At 40.0% G+C, this 17,481-nt stretch overlaps 1 protein-coding gene across 1 annotated transcript in view; it reads right to left on the reverse strand.

Annotated features, from left to right (window-relative positions):
* Window positions 1-6,304: 6,304 nt before the first annotated feature.
* Window positions 6,305-17,481, reverse strand: part of Khc-73 (Kinesin heavy chain 73) — an 86,808-nt gene continuing 75,631 nt past the window's right edge. Inside the window, 3 exon segments of the mRNA XM_068365450.1 lie at window positions 6,305-8,608; window positions 10,750-10,971; window positions 17,072-17,248. Coding sequence (XP_068221551.1) covers window positions 8,508-8,608; window positions 10,750-10,971; window positions 17,072-17,248 — 500 coding nt within the window. The 3' untranslated portion in view covers window positions 6,305-8,507.

The raw sequence follows: 17,481 nt of genomic DNA on the forward strand, positions 1-17,481 counted from the left end.
TTCCCTTCTGGGAGAATATTGCATCAAGCATTTGATTGTCCCCATGATTGATGAAATTGGAAATTTTAATGGTTTTAGAATTATGTCTTTTGTATATTTAAGCTTTGAATTTTGAGCATTGTAACCAAATAAGCACAAGTTTATATATTGAATAACGTTATCTTGTAAAATCAGATCATTCAGCACAAGACGTGAGATTAATGAACGTCTTTTCATATTAGATGGAAATATGAATTAATTATCTTTGCTGTTGCTGAAGCAGTTGTGTCAGTTTGCTCAGGAAATACCTTTTTTTGTAATGCAAAAGTTATACTAGATTATGATGTAACAAATTGAAATTTGTAAATTTCTTCCATTTTTTATGAAGTAGGTTTCAAAGCTTGATTGTCCTACTGATTCGTAATTTTGTACATCATCCTTAAAACTGAATAAGCCCATTTACAATCCTTTGAAAGGTTGTTTACATTTTACAGTGTACAGTCGAGAGAATCCTACAGGAATGGTCGTGTTATGCTTGACAATAGAAGTCCCGGATAGGCGAGTTGAAATAATTAAAAATCTTAAATGATGTATTTTCTGAAAGTTATCTTTCTAAAATCTTGTTAAAACTGTTGAGCAAATTTAATTATTGTTTTTAATTATGGGCCATGAGATTCATAAGATATTACTACTTAAAAAGAGTGTATTGTGCTTCAGGAAGTGATTAACATTGATTAAACAGTTCACGATGCTTTAGACTGTTTCTTCCATCATTTTTTTTATTCATTACTGTGTAACACAAACCAAAATGGAAATTTTAGAATTGCATAGGGTCAGCCTGTCATTTGTTCTTGAATGAAAAACAGAATTTGAGGCCAGAAGTGGTTGAAAGTACTAGGATAGGTATCCTTGAAAAGAACATTCTGCAAAATGGAAGTAGAATTGCCCTCTACCATAATTATTATGTAACAAAGCGTAAGGTTTAAGAAATTCCAACCTAAAATACAGATGTTATTGCAAAATAGATTTATGGGTAGAACATGATCCATTAGCTATGGTAAACAGCTCTTCTAGGAGAAGGGCACTCCAAACCATTGTTCTGTAGTCTTGAGTAGTGCCATAGCTCCTGTACCATGATCTTCCACCTCTCTTGCTTGAGGGTACACTTGGGCACACTATTCTATCTTATATCTCTTCCTCTTGTTGTTTTGAAATTTTTATAGTATATATGAAAGATTATTTTAATGTTTTCACTGTTCTTGAAATATTTTATTTTAATTGTTCTTTACTTCTCTTGTAGTTACTGTATTTATTTCTGGGCTATTTTTCCCTGCTGGAGCCCTTGGGTTTATAGCATCCTGCTTTTCAAACTAAGGTTGTAGCTTTGGAAGTTATAATAATAATTCATTAAATGTGAGTTGTTCCCATACGAACACAAACCATTGTCCTTTAATACATACACATACTTATACCAAGGCATTTCCCCCAATTTTGTGGCGTAGCCGACATCAAACAAATGAAACAAAAGAAGGGGATGTCTCCTCTCTCTGTTCCACCCAGCCTGACAAGGGACTCAACCGAGTTCGGCTGGTATTGCCCTTTAATAAGAGTACAATAATCCCCCTCCATATTGCGGTTCACCTATTCCGACCTGAGCACATCAGAGATTTTTTATTTGTATGTATATCTGCATTGCCGACAACTCATTACATCGCAGGATTCTGCTGGCCGATACGTATTTATATTTTTTATTTTAATGATTTTCGTGTTAATAATAGTAATTTTTGGGACAGTAAATTAATAAATAAAAGTACAGTAAAAATTGCATAATACACATTAAATCAAATATATAGAAAGAAAATTCTTAGTGTACCATATGTGATACAGAGAATCACGCAACTGTATGGAAAACGAAGCTCAGACAGTGGGATGAATGGCCTACTATGCTAAGACGATATCATGAATGGCCCATTATTGGCCTGTAGGGGAAACGCTACCAATCAGACCACCGCACTATCATTCTCAAGCTAATTGCAACATTCTGTGTACCACGTTATAGTTTGCTTTTACTGTATATGTATGCACATGGCATCACTCCGCTTTTTTTTAAGGCCGATCATGAATGGCCGAGGCAAGGGACAGTGGCATTGCCCTATCGAGCAGGACAATGCCCTAGAGACTGACCATATTTACATCTAATCAGTGCCCAAGCCCCCTCTCCAGCCAAGCTTGGACCAAGGATGGCCAGGCAATGGCTGCTGGTGACTCAGCCGATAAACCTATATGCTCCCCCAAACTCCCCATCCTTAGGTCACAAGAATGGTAAGGTTGCAGCAACCAAAGAAACTAACAAGTTTGAGCGGGACTTGAACCCCAGTCTGGCAATCACCAAGCAGGGACGTTACCACATCGGCCGCCACAGAAAGATCTTTACTGTAGTAGAGAAGATAAAACTTCTCGACATGTTTAAGGATGGGAACGCTATTCTGACGTAGGTCACCATCAATGAATCCACCATTAGTTACATCAAGAAGGACGATGACAAATGTCACTTTTAATAAGACAGCAAAACGGGTATTAACACCCTGCTATAAATCTATCATAAGGGACTGTAGGAATAACATTGCACTGGATACCAACACCATATACAAGAAGGCCAGGCCATACTATGACAGTTTACGGTATAATGATAGAGTTTGTATTGAAAAATTTGAAATTATTTTGTTTGTTTTGATGGGAGAAGTACAAGAGGAAGGCCAAGGTTTGGGTGGATGGATGGAGTGAAGGAAGCTCTGGGTGATTAGAAGACAGATGTGAGAGAAGGCAAGAGAGCGTGCTAGAAATAGGAATGAATGGCGAGCGATTGTGATGCAGTTCCGGTAGGCTCTGCTGCTTCCTCCAGTGCCTTGGAAGGCCGCGGAGGTAGGAGCAGTAGGGGATTCAGCGTTATGAAGCTTCATATGTGGTGGATAACGGGGGAGGGTGGGCTGTGGCACCCCTAGCAGTACCAGCCGAACTCGGTTGAGTCCCTTGTCAGGCTGGAAGGAACGTAGAGAGATGTCTCCTTTTCCGTTTCATTTGTTTGATGTCGGCTACCCCCCAAAATTGGGAGAAGTGCCTTGGTATATGTATGATATAGTTACCGTAATCCCATCCCATGGTAGAGAAGCGATTCATAGAAAACAGTCTAGGTGGTGGTACATGCAGTATTATACTACCATACTACAGTACTTCTGTCGGTTAGACAATTTATTGTGGACGTTAGGACATGGGAAACTGTGAATGTGGGCCGATATGATTGATGTATTGTTTTGAAATTAATCCTTTTTATTTTACCTTTCGTTATCTTGCATGTTTTAAGGAATGTGGGTGTCCCTATATTTCACCTGAAAAAGCTGACCAAGCATAGTTGCGTATAAATAATTACTATGCAGTTAGGTTAGTATTTTTCTGACTAAATCTCGACAATTAGAGATGCTTTTGGAAACATTAAGAGATTCAGGTTAACATGGTTTTAATTTCCATAATCCAGGTCTTTGCATTCTCTGTGTCTCTTTTTGATTAATTTTTTTTTATATATTGATATATGTCAACCCAGTTCAGTTTATATGCCTTTCCATAATTTACTTTGCTTTTTCTCTAGTTATAACCCTTTAACTGATTTGTTTTATCATAATTTTTGTACAAAGTTAATATTTTTTTTCTTGAGTAACAACTTAGCAATTACTAATCACCCATTATTATCTTTTGGCTTCTATAAATACTTATTTTGAATGTGCTTATTCTCGTTTTCGTCTGTCTCATGATTTTACTTCTCGATACAGTAATGAAGCAACAGCCATAATTGTACCAAAATGGCAGCAGTTAGTAACCGTTCATCAACTATAACTAATAGTTCAGTTATCCATCCCCATTGCCTCAAGAACATTTGTGCTGGCTGGATATTTCATGATAGAGTGTAATGGTTATTTTATCATAGACTGAGAACCAGTGTTGGATCTTTCAGGTAAGCTTTTTTTTATTTTTTTATTTTACTTCATATTTCTGTGAAGTTACTTTATGGAAACTGTAATTCCCCTTCAAAAGGAATGGAAATTGTATCAGAATAGGAAATTATTGGAAAAGTACGAAAGGTTTGTGAATAGAACAGCCATTGCTAGGGGTCTGCCTTCATTATCACCATCTCCAACACTGTACACACAAAAGAGACGACAGATTCTGCCTTTCATTTCTTTCTTGGGCATTCATGTTAATAAGAATAATCTTTAACCTTCATAATTAGTTTCTTTGTTGGCTTTTACCTAATTACCTTTAAAAGTGTTCAATGAGTTATGTCCCGCCCCATCTATTCCCTCGCTTCTATAAATCTATGGGCCTTATTATAGGTGAATGGATTTATGAAGTTTGGCTGGCAGGCCCAACACTTAGGCCTGAAAGGCCTCTTGTAACACCTTGTTACATTCATCCCCCACTCAACCACTTTTTGTATCACTGCTTCCTTTGCTCCTTCTTCACTCACCAATCCTTTGAAGCTTAGTCATTTATTGAGAAAGCTAGCAAAGGGCTGAGCTAATCCTATATGGACATCAACATTTACCTCATCTTCTGATATGTATGCCTCTCACTCTGTGCTTTTGAGGCCATTACTAAAGGGTCTTAGCAGTAGCCCTTAGGCTCCTAGTTGGACTTAATTTCTAGCCATCTCATTTACCTCCCACTTACTCCAGTTTTGTTGACCAAGCTCTCTTTACAATGCAACAACTAGGTTTTTCCCATTGAACCTCTTATTTTCAATAGCTTTCTCAGCCCCAGGCAGTTACGGCCCACCCCCCCACCCCCAAAGTGGGGCATAGGGCCCAAATCTTATCTCCTACCAGCATTGGGCTACTTTACCCAAATTCTGTCCCCTAGCAGTGGGCTATAGGTCCCAAATATGTCCATCCATCCTAACTTCACTGTAGAACTTGCGTTACCCAGTCACTCCAGCATTGTCACCCCTCATAATAGCCATATTTCTTTATCTCGGTACTTGGTAATGCACTCTCAGGGTCTACAAACTCATTATGGAAAGTATTCTTCTTCTTGCTACTTCTTCATTTGCACTTCTGTTGTAGACTTCTTTATGTTGCCAACCAAACTATTTTCCATTTTAACAATTTTCTCTATTGATATAAGAAAGTGGACATTTTTTATTTATCAAACACATCCGTTAATTTAAATAGACATACGAACAATAATTTCTGGGGTAATGAAATACATTTTTTTCAAGGGATTCACCATTTATTACACTTAGCGAGGGCAATTAGCCCAATTTATTCCACTTAAGGAATGTTTTGAATACCCAACATTTGCAGGAAATCCAGCATTGTCTATAATGACTTGAAAGTCTGGTTTGCCATGAAATGGCAAAGTAACAGCACAGACCTGTCACTCTGCACTTTTAAAACTCCACACTAAAATACTTCCATTTCAATGTTGAAAGTATTGCCAAGTTAAAGGATTATGCATAAATTACAGAATTTGAATATAATCCTCCTATAGTAACCCCTCTGTTTGAACAGTATGGATGTAACATTAGTGGGAAACCTTAAAAGAAAGTTTTGCTGACGTGTCACGTGGATTTGTCAGCCGTGATCACTTAGAGTGACCAAATACACAGGAAGGATTTGTGATGGTTTGACAAGAGGGATGGTACTTCTTGCTTTCCTTCTCCTGATACATGGGCAAATTTTTTTTTATCACAGTAACATAGATTTTTAAATGGAAATATCTCCCATACATACAGTATTTACTAAATAGTTATTTACATGTACTAAAATTAAAAACTTGCTTTTCTTAATAAGGGAATGGATACATCTACCACTTTAATGACTGACAACCTATTCACAAAAGAATTATGACAAGGACTCAATGCAGTACGCATGACACAAGCCTATTCAAAATGTCCTTATTGTAGTAAAAAACGCTTCTGGTGTATTTTTTTTTTCAAAAAGAAATTTCATGGTGATACTACATAACAGAATAAAATTATGAACAAGATATGTTGAAATCAGAAAGTGAAGGACACCAACACAATCTATGCTAGACCCAATATGTAGGATCTCCAGTAGTATATCAGTACAGTAGCTAATGTAGTGTAAAGGATTTCTTAATACTACAGAGGGGGGTAATGGGATAAATTCACTAATGTTGAATGATAATATATATTTATATAATGTAACAACACTTCCTGAATTTTCAGTATAAACAATAATCAAAATCAATGATTTATCCCACAACCATTTCAAACACATCTGTAAACAAGAGAGGAAAATGAAGAGTTTACTAGAAGATGGACGTTCTCCTCATATATCATGGAGGGGTTCTTATATTTTTTTACAAAGCATATTCTGAAAATTTTATATTACCAACTTAATGATTTTCAAGAATATTAAAATATCTTCATTGAAAGAGAAACTTTCCTTAGTTTCCTGTCACTGGTAAAAATTATTCTACACTATACAGATGTAGTAGGTATTTGATACTGTACAAATGAAATTTGTCATTTTCGCTGCAGGAAATGTTCAAAATCTTGTGAGGTGAGGTACTATCTGGATGTATATGAAGAACAAAATTTTTAAAAATTCAAATCTCGAGTTATTGAACAGGGAAAAAATTATCTTTTGACAGATTAGCTGAACTCTAGCTTGCAGCCAGCAAGTTAGGTGAGCCTGTTTAACAATGCAACAAATAAATAAATGTAACCACTATCAAGGTGGTAGTATGGGAACTGCAAAAATTAAGAGCAATAAACATAACAGGCTGCAATGCTTTGCAAATGTAGAATGGTAGCTATGACTAAAATGGAAGGGAAAAACTCCTATACAAGCAGTATAGCAGTCTTATATAAAAACAATAAAACTACTGTACTAAAATCGCATTTACATCCTCATAATTTACATACACTTTTTAAACAGAAAGCACTGTATATCTAGTGTGTGTATATATATTATATATATTTATATATTTTAATATTTATAAATATGATCACATATCTGATCAAAAAATTAACTGTACAACTAAGATATGGCAACAAAATGACTGAAAATAGTTACAATTTGTTTTTATGTACAATCAGGCTGGCAAAACAATTAACTATCAGTAATATATGTGGAACTTAAAAATCCAAATTAAACAAAGCACATGACTTTTGAGTGATTATTCCATTAATAAATAAATAACTTATATATATAGAATCAGCATATATATATAATGATGTTGAAATAATCAATTCTTATATAAGTCACGTAAGCTATATCTATTCAGCAATTCTAACACAGAAAGCAAATATCACTATTGTACAATTTATGCTGCCAGTGAAAATGTGTACACACCTTGAACTATACACATTTCTTTAATGTATGAGATAGTATTACACAATATTTATAATGGACGATGGAATCAATTCACAAAATAAGGGGATTATGTGAAAGGAATAAAACTTCACATAAATGAACAACCAAAATATAAAAATTATTTCATTTTCTTAATTCAAAATGTGAGTTTGGTCCCAACAGTCTCTCTCCGTGCTGTAGACACTTTTTACACGTTTTTGTATATTGCTTTCATTATATACTATTAGGGTAAACCAATTCTGTTAAAAAAAAAGCAAAGTTAATGTATACAAATGCTAAACTATTGCTATGGAAGCACAGTCCATTTACAGTATTAGCTCAAAATGACATGTATTGAAGATGGTATTTTGGAAGAACATGAATTCCAGATGCTAATCACAAGATAGCCTTTCAAGTATAAACATAATTTTGGCTGCATTTAAGTTTTAAGTCGCTTGTTCCTTGCTACTCTTGCCTAGGCCTATCCTTAATGAAAATTTCTGAATAAGCTTGTATTTACAGTAACAAATTATCAAAAGTTTATTTTATTAACAAGTTAAACCATGCATAGCTGTGAGGAAGCTCTTTCATTCAGTTGTCCGAGCTGCAAAAAAAGGTTATACAAAATATGTTCTTTCAACTGCAGTCTAGAATTTTATTCAGTGATAAAGGGTTTCAATCCTTCTCCTATGTTACAGCACAGAGAGAGATTACTGGAGTACTATGATCAAAGATTAGGGGATGGAAATCAGATTATCATTTCACAATGAAAACTTCTACTTTTTAAAGTTCTGTTACAGAGTGAGTTTTAAAATGAAGCAGGTTAAGTACCATCTATACTAACATACATGAGGATCTCGCAATGGAGGGATAACAGGGACGTATTCGCGGGGTAACACTTGATGGAAGTTAGGAGCACGACTGCTTTCATACTTGTGCATATGCCAGTTTTGTATTTGTCTAATCTTATTCTCATAATGTTGTCTCCATAGCAGAAACAGTATTGACTTGAATGAAGCAGAGGTGATATCTGGTATAAAGTACCTATGACTGTACTGTATCATTTGTTGGCACACAAGTAGCTGACAAAATGCACCCTGTTTATAGCAGCCTTAAAAACTAGAAACATTTTTTTTATGACTTTAATCTTGCCCTTTACTTTCTAATTCGAGACATGGTGGATTTTGAGCGGTCGGAGAGAGAGGATAGACCCTCACCTCTGCTTTTGGAGCGTCTCATGCTGTTTAGGCCCTCACCTGAGAACACACAAAAGAGATCAAGCTACAGAGAACCATAGCAGGGAGAGAATCCACAGCCCATGATAAAAAGCATAAACCGCCCTAGCACACCACATAAAAATTCAAAGCTGTACCACATCTTTTAAAAGAGCCATCAAATAACTACTATTTAAGTTAGCTGCTCAATCTTAGCTTTAATCTATCCCCTACCAAGAAAAGAACATTGCTGTTGTTAAAAGGGTTTACCAGAAACAGCCAGTCAAAGCATAAACACCAGTTTATAGTATACCATACTACTAATCTTATTCTTCATGAAATCATTGCACATTTCTTTTTCTTTAAAGGGAAGAGAAAGGCAGAGAACAAAGACATAACCACAAAGAATTACACTGTGATAGACACGTTAATTTCCGTACAGTTTACAGGGTGAAAGAATTCTCAGTATAAAGGTTTACATTTTAGTAAATGTTACTAATTCTGTGCCCACCTGCCACTACTGCAGTCAAAGGGGAATTATTAATTTAGCTTAAACTGGTATCAATGAGGGTTAGACTTACAAATATGTAATTATTCACATTTTGACATCAATCTGTTACTGAAATGTGTACCAAAAAGATGTTAAAGCCTAGTTAAGTTTGTCATTATGTCTCAAATTATTTTAACTTTTTCACCTGTTACATTTAATAGCATTTTGCACTTACAGTATTACCAATACTAAGAGCAAATATCCTAGCATTCATTTTTATCTTACACTCCAATGTCAATACAAAAAGGAAACATTCCCCTAAAACACATGAATCTAGGTTTTTGTTACCCCCTACTTTTCATGAATGTTCTGATCACAATTTTATATTACAACTTGCATTTATTGTCAATCTCACCTAAATAAGGGTTTTGTTCCTAAACAAACTTAGCTGTATCGAAAAGTCTTTCTGCTGTCCCCAAAAAGTCATTCTAGTTTCATCGATTGCATAAAATAGTAATTACGGTTTCAGAAATTAATATTATCAGCGTAACTAAGAAAAAGTACTCAACTTCCAAGTATCAGTGTCATTTTTATTTTACTCTGCAATACATCCAACCAAACCTTTGAGACATTAGTATCATGAACTTTGTAAAATTTCCCACTATTGAAATTAAACTCTGAATCCCTATATCTACTCCAGTCATATGAAAGTACTGTACGTCAGTTGGTTATTTACTCTTCCAATTTATCTACTGATTTCCCTTTATTTCTTGCACCTATCATTTCTGTCTTGCTTAAACTGATATTCTGGTCTTTCGTGTAAGGTTTAAACATACTTAAATCTAAGTATTCTCTGAATTCTCTGAAAACTATTCAAAATGTATTAAATACCATTGCTTTCATGGAAAACAATTCAAATTAACACTCACAGTTCATCCTTGCTTCTGAGAACTTCTACTATATCCAAATATTAAAATTCTTCAATGAGATATGTAACAAATTTCACATCCATTGAATAAAACATTGTACTATTAGTAAATGGCAATTAGACAACTACTTTTGAATAATTGGAAGGCAGGAAACATCTACCACTACCATGCAGTTTGCAAATGTAAAGAGTTTCTATTTTACTACATCAAAAGGAATGTGCCGTTGAGTTTGAAAGCTAACTCGAAATAAACTGAAAAAAAAATATCAGAAAAAACAAAACATGCATATTACAATACATCAGGCATTGCTATAAGCTACGAAAGCATAGACATGACAATAAAAGAAAGAGGAAATTATTACCGTTGAATGTAGTGATGTGTCAACTACTGCATGACAGGACTACTAAAAATATTACATAAAATGTGTAAAGTCTATCGAAGATATTTTAAATAATGTCTTTACAATTGCATTCAAGACTATTGATGTAAAATCCACTGAAATATAAGTGAATTTAATTAGGTATCAATGGGCAAGAAAGAGCCAGCACATGCAATTAAATGCAACTGTTAAAATGATAAAATATTGTGTAAAGATGAGCAGTATAAACCGTCATATTGCAATGGATTTCTTTCCGTTATGTATTTTCACGTGATGGTGCTGCTTTTAGACTATGCTAAATCTGACTACTTGTGAAACTAGGAAAAGTAACGTTACAGTACATGCTTCGTGATTATGTACAGCATACAAAACTAAGTTATATTACTTTTACTAGTACTCTTCCTAATGCCCACATCACTAAGCCTCTCTGCAGTGGATCGAGAACGTTTCATATCCCCAAGGCCACTATGGCCACTGCCATTACTTCGGCCAGTCCTCATTGCACGTCCTCGCCGATCTAATAGCAACTTTTCTGGTTTGACAAACATGCCGCACTTTGGGCGGCAGGCAAAGTATCGAACTCCATTTACAGATCCATCATTTTTACCTGGAATACAAAAGTTATAAGTATTTTCTGGGACACTTTTATTAATAGAACCAAACAGCAAATCTAATAATATACTGTAGACTAATGGATGAGTAGAACTTTAAAAAATATAAGAAACTAAGTTCAATAGAAATTGTATGTGATATTTGTGTAGCAACAATTACATTTGATGAAACCCCATATTTGAATGAAATTCAATTATTTACAGTCAACTGAAATTGTACATGGTGCTTGTGTAGTAAGTTGTATTGACTGAAATAGTATATGATTTTCAAGATCATTTGGATCTGAAAAGTAGAAAAACTCAAACTTTAGACCTAAACGCAAACATTGCAGTTAAATTCACTCATTATTATGAAAATATGTAATTACATAGTTGTTCAATGAAAAAATTATAATATTGGGGAATAGTCAATGAAATAATGATTGTGTGTCCATAATTATTGTAAACCTCCCTTTCACTTATTTCAACTTATTCCAGTGCAACACTTATAATAGCCGATAAAGCAGGATCTAAATGGCAATTAAATATGGTCACGAAATTTTCATTCACTATTGCATTACTGATGATTTTAATGTCAGTATTTCATCATCATTAACACTTCTTTAGCTTTTATCTTTTCCTACAGATCTTCATCCTGCTGCAGTATATCTACGCCTGCTGCTTATGTGTCTAAACTTTCAAAGCTCTTCTCACCTTATGTCCAAACCATCTCCAACTATTTCCCAGCTGCTAGAATCTTGATAATTTATCAACAAATAAACACAGTAATGTTACTGCTGTTTTATATTAAGCTAACCTCATGCCAGCAAGGGCTCTTACTCTTAGAGCAGTCCCATAAGACAGAACTGTGTAATGGATAAAAGTAAAAATGAATTTGTTCCAACACGAAGTACTTACCTCGAACTACTTTCTTAGGAGTATCTGGGATCTCCTCCCATCTGACCAGAATTTTGTGTAGTATACCCTACTCCTGTTTTCTATGCGGGGCATCTCTGGCGGAGTGATACGCGCCCAGAGACGACCCGGGGTCAGAGAGCATGCTTGCTCAGGTCTCGCTCTCCAGTAAGCTTTTGGTTGCGTCGGCGTTAACACCCCGACGCTCTCTCTTAACCCAGTGCGACCCTTTGTGTCTCACGCGGTCCCCACGTGGTCCCTTTGTGTGCTTCCCTATCCTTTCCCTCTGTGTTCCTGTGTCTCGAGGTGTATTACTAGTGCGTTATGGAGCATCCCCGTCGTTGCCCTGGGCCTGTGGCCGGCAAATCATGTGGCGCTTTCCTCTCTAAGCCCGAAGTTGACCCGCACTCCTTGTGTTCGTCATGTAGGGGCAGTGTGTGTTCCCCTACAGCCACGTGTCCGGAGTGCGAGTCCTGGAATGAAGTGCAGTGGGTGCGATACGGCATTAAGAAGAAGAAGAAGGCCTCTCGACGGTCCCCTAGGAAGTCCAGCGTCTCTTCGCCCCTCGCTTTCCCCAGCATCCCGTCGGACAGAGTCTCTGCTGTCTTCCCATACCCAGGGTAGGGGTCGAGGTAAGTCTGTTGCGGGGAAGCGGCCTGTGGCCCTTCCCCAGGAGTCTGATTTACCTGACAGTGGGATTGTGTCTTCGGTCCACGCAAGTGGGGGGCCTGAGGGGGGGGGGGGGTATCCGGGGGACGGAGCCCTGGTGAAAGCAGGTCCCGTCTCGTCGGACGATCCGATGTGGGGTAAAACGGCAGCAGTCTCTTCTCCCGCCTCTTGGGCAGGTTTTTCAGGTGCGTCAGCAGCCGAGGGTGCTGCCGAGAAGGACGGCTCTCCGCCATCAGACACCCTAGTCTCGGCACCTCCGAAGACGCCCTTCAGATCGTCCCTGAGGATGGAAGAGGAGTTTGAGACCTGATTCCCCAGCGAGGAGCTCCTCCGCTCCCCTCCAACGCCTTCAGCTACGTTCCCGGCGGACTTCATGGAGCCTTCGTCGCCGACCGAACCCCATGCAGAACCACCAGCAACGCGGCAAGATTCAGGCCCTCCGAGATCCTACAGGTCTTCGGGCTCCTCGGTCGAGGCCTACTCCTACTCATCAGAAGATGGAGCCCCGAGAGACCATAGGAGACGGCGAGATAAGTCCCGCAGGAGACGATCTCGATCGCGCTCCCATTCAAGATCTCGCCACGTGAGTAGACGTTCCAGATCCCCCAGGAGGAAGTTCAGGAGAAGTCTTTCGCCGGAGGAGGAATGGGTGCGAGTCTCCATTCCCCGTAGCCAACTCCTGGGGGTTGCAGCAGTCGCGGGATGGCGTCCCAGGCCCCGCTCACCGGTAGGTTTTGTCGACAAAAGGAAGTATGACCGACGGAGGGACTCGTCTCATCAGGCACCAAGGGACAGACATAAGTCCGCGAAGGTTCCGACTCCACCCGCCCAGCGGGGAGAGTCGCCCTTTCGGTCTGGCAGCCGCGTCCCGGCCTCAAGATCTTCAATGAGTCGTCCAGAATGGGAGACACACCTTTCCTCGACGAGCAAGCCCGCAGATCCATGGTCCGCCGGAAGAAGAGATAGATCCAGGATGGAGGCCTCTGTTCCAGCGGCGATGCCCGTCCTACTGCCTGAAGCAAGGGGACTGGACCACTCCAGGAGGATGCCTTCTCGTACGGCTCCCCCCGTCGTAGGTCCTTCGTCACGAGAACTGGGATGCCCAACGAAGAAGGTAGAGGACGGGGAAGAAGGTTCGCCAGCGGAGGTTTCCGCATACAGGAGGGTGTTAGGCCTCATCCGACGGCACCATAGGCTGGACGAACCGGAGCCCTCTACTGACGAGGTCTGGCTCTCGAGCCTCAACAGGTTGGTGGATGCGCCTGTACAACAGAGGCCCTCGCTAGCCCTCCCTTTAGCAAGAGATGTGAAGCTGGGATTGGCGCACGTTAGCAAGGTCGTGGCCAACCATGCGGAAGCCCCCAAGAACCAGAGCGCATCTAGACTTCTCCAGGGCCTGAAGACGCAGTCCCGGTTCTACCTCCCGGAAGGACACCGCGCAGGGGCCTGCGCAGTGAAACCAGCAGTAGCCATCTTGGGACAGGGTGCAGCAGGGTGCAGCAGAGGAGAGGGCTACCACGGCCCCAGTTTGTTTCTCCCCTGTGGAGACTGCCATGATGGAGGAGCTGTCCAGGGACTTGATCCACGTGTCATTGTGGCTGGATTGGTGGGCCTCCACGCTGGTAGGGTTCCAGTCCTCGCAATCCCGGAAAATCAGGCCTTGCTGAAGGAGCTGATTAGCTCGGGAGGTAAGGCCCTGAAGTTCCTTTCCCATCAGTCTATAACACAAACCGCCATCTGTATACTGAGGAAAAGGGACACAGTGCTCAGCAGGCTTGTAAGGAGGCTCCCTGACAGGGAAGCGAGGTCCCTGAGAAGCCTTCCACTGTGGGATGAGTCAGTTTTCCCCCCTCAAGGAAGTGGAAAAGACGGTGGAGGTGGTGAGGAAACTAAAGGATGTGGCGGAACCCAGGCCCCCTCCGGCAAGAAAACCTACCCATAGAAGAGCTCCTTCTGACGTCCCTCTCCCTCCTCGCGCCTCACCTAACCCGCCCAGGAGAGACGCCCCTACTACATCCTGGCAGCAACCTTCGCAGCCCTCCCATAGGGGAACGTCGGCTGCGCAGTCAGCATTCAGGCCCTCCTATTCAGCCGCCAGAAGAGGTCGTTCGGGCCGCGCCTCTCGAAGGAGATAGGGAGAGAGGCCCCCTACTCCTGCCGAAGCCTCAGGTAGGGGGATGCCTCAAACATTCTTGGCAAGCATGGTGGGACCACGGATCGGACCCGTGGACCGTGACAGTCCTGAAAGAAGGGTACAGGTTGCCCTTCCTGGTGGACCCCCCACCTCTGATACCAGATCTACAGGCGGAATGGTTGGCACCGAAGGACCCCTTGAGAAGGATGGCCCTGCAAGAAGAGGTCTCTGCTATGCTGGCGAAAGGGGCAATGGAATCAGTCAAGAACCCAAGTCCAGGGTTCTACAGCAGACTCTTCCTGGTGGAGAAAGCGACAGGGGGCTGGAGACCGGTCATAGACCTCTCAGCCCTCAACAGGTTCCTGTGCAAGACCGACTTCAAGATGGACACTCCGAAGTCGGCCCTAGCGGCCTTGAGGGAAGGAGACTTCATGATGTCCATAGACCTCAAGGACGCATATTTCCAGGTCCCTGTCCACCCCTCCAGCAGGAAGTACCTAAGGGTAAAATGGGGTACCCAAACGTTACAGCTCAAGACCCTCTGCTTCGGTCTGTCCACAGCCCCTCAGAACTTCACGAGGATCTTCACGACAGTCTCAGCCTGGGCGCACAAATAGGACATCCGCCTGATTCGGTACCTGGACGACTTCTTGTTGCTTTCAGCCTCAAGGGGAACACTGAGGGGGCAAGGCGCAAAGCTCCTGCAGTTCTGCAACGTCCTGGGTATCACCATCAACCTGGAGAAGTCCCAATTGATACCCTCCACCAGGATGACCTACCTCGGGATGGTCTTGGACTCCCGGTTGGCGAGAGCATTCCCTTCCGTGGAGAGACTGGACAACCTGAGCCAGATCCTACAGCCCTTCCTGTCGGGTCAGCCCAGGAGAGCCAAGGACTGGCAGAGACTGATAGGTCACCTCGTGTCATTGGAGAAGCTAGTCCCACAGGGAAGACTCAAACTCAACAAGTACAATGGAACCTGAAGGAGGCCTGGAACCAGAGAGACTCCCCACACAAGGTGGTCCCGATGTCCCCGGAAACGAAGGAGGTCCTCGAGTGGTGGTACGACACATCGAACACCCTCAAGGGGATGTCCTTCGCGGCCGATCCTCCGGAGATGCTCCTGCTCACGGATGCATCAAAGGAGGGTTGGGGTGCTCATCTCCTCGATAACACAGCAAAGAATCCCTTTTAGACTTCTTACTGCACTGGGAGGATGGCACTCTTGGCACTATTTTCTATCTCCTATGTAATGAACAAAGGTTTGAGTTTGTATCAGAACAAAAATGTTTAGTTAGAGAAGATACTTTAGATTCAACACTTCAAACCTTTAGATTCAACACTTCAAACCTTTAGATTCAACACTTCAAACCAAATTGATACAAAAACCAGAATGGATAATATTTAGGACTAAATAAAGACTAAAGGGTTTAGAGAATAGAGTGAAAGAATTTAGAATAAAGATGGGGTCAAGGGAACTTCATGGAGTTTGTGCAGGAGTACTTGTATTTAGGGAGAATAAAAGACCGAATTATAGTGAAAGAGGAAAAATAGCTTCTCTAAGGTTTAGTTGCAGTACAAATGTCATTATCATTGAGTGCTACATAAGGTTTACATAGTTCTTGTGGCCAAAGTGAGGAAAAAATATATTGAAAAGCTAAGGGTAACCTTGGAGCACTTCAGGGGATAAAGTAATACGTAAGAGAAAAGTTTAATGAGCAAATGGATCTTAAAACCGAAGTTGTTTATGGAAATTTGTATGAAGAGAATATAGTCCTGAGGAGAAATTCAGTATAAATAAATGAAGTCCAAAATCAAGGAAATATTTTGAAGCACAGTGGAAAATTGGAAGATGGCCAATACAATTTGAATATATTAATAATATTATTAAAATGCTGAAGACTGGAAAGGCACCAAGCATTAGGGGATAAATAAAATACTGAGGTAAAGTGGTTAAAGTGTGATCAAGTGACTGACAAAGAAGGGTAAATATTCTATAGGTATGGGTTAGTAAGGATTCTTAACAGTATAAAAGTAACTGGTTAGAATTTCAGGTGTACAACATCATTAGACATACAAGATGTAGGCTACGCAAGAGGAGTAGTATGAGCTTAGACACAGAAAAGAATGTGCGGGTCAAACGTCTACATAATACAATTTTGAGAGAAGTTAGAAAGGATACATGGTGTAGGAAGTAATTAGCTGAGAGCCAAGATTCTTGATAATTTTATTTTGTCAGTTCTTCCTTTGAGAACAAAATTATGAGAGTAAAATGACACTAGAACCAACAAATGTTGACATAGAAAATGAAAGAAAACTTACTTAGAAAAGCCCTTCATATACCAAAGTATTCAAAGTAAAATTTCAAGTAATTTAACAAAAAAAAATAGGATAATTACCCATAGGAACATCGAGCTCAACTCCAACCCACGTCCCAGCTGCAAACTCAGTGTGTCCGATGTATGCTATAACTCCTGAGTAATTATAAGGCCTAATTTGTATACTTTCTCCAACTTCGCACCACTCCGGTAATGGGGCCAGTGGCTTGTTATTAACGACTGGCATTCTTTCTTCATCTGGAAACATGATTAGATCATAAACAGTAACAGGATTAGATCATAAACAGTAACAGGTCTACAGTTATTAAGTATCCCAGAACCATTATTTAATTTTTACGCAAAATAGAAGGAATATTTAATAAACTACAAGAAAAAATAAAAATGTAACGCTGTTGAATAGCATATTTGCATCTGAAATCTACATACTGTATTAAAGACCATGATATAAAAACAAATTTTGATTTCCAAAA

This window comes from Palaemon carinicauda, chromosome 42 (assembly GCF_036898095.1).
Source record: "Palaemon carinicauda isolate YSFRI2023 chromosome 42, ASM3689809v2, whole genome shotgun sequence".
NCBI lineage: Eukaryota > Metazoa > Arthropoda > Malacostraca > Decapoda > Palaemonidae > Palaemon > Palaemon carinicauda.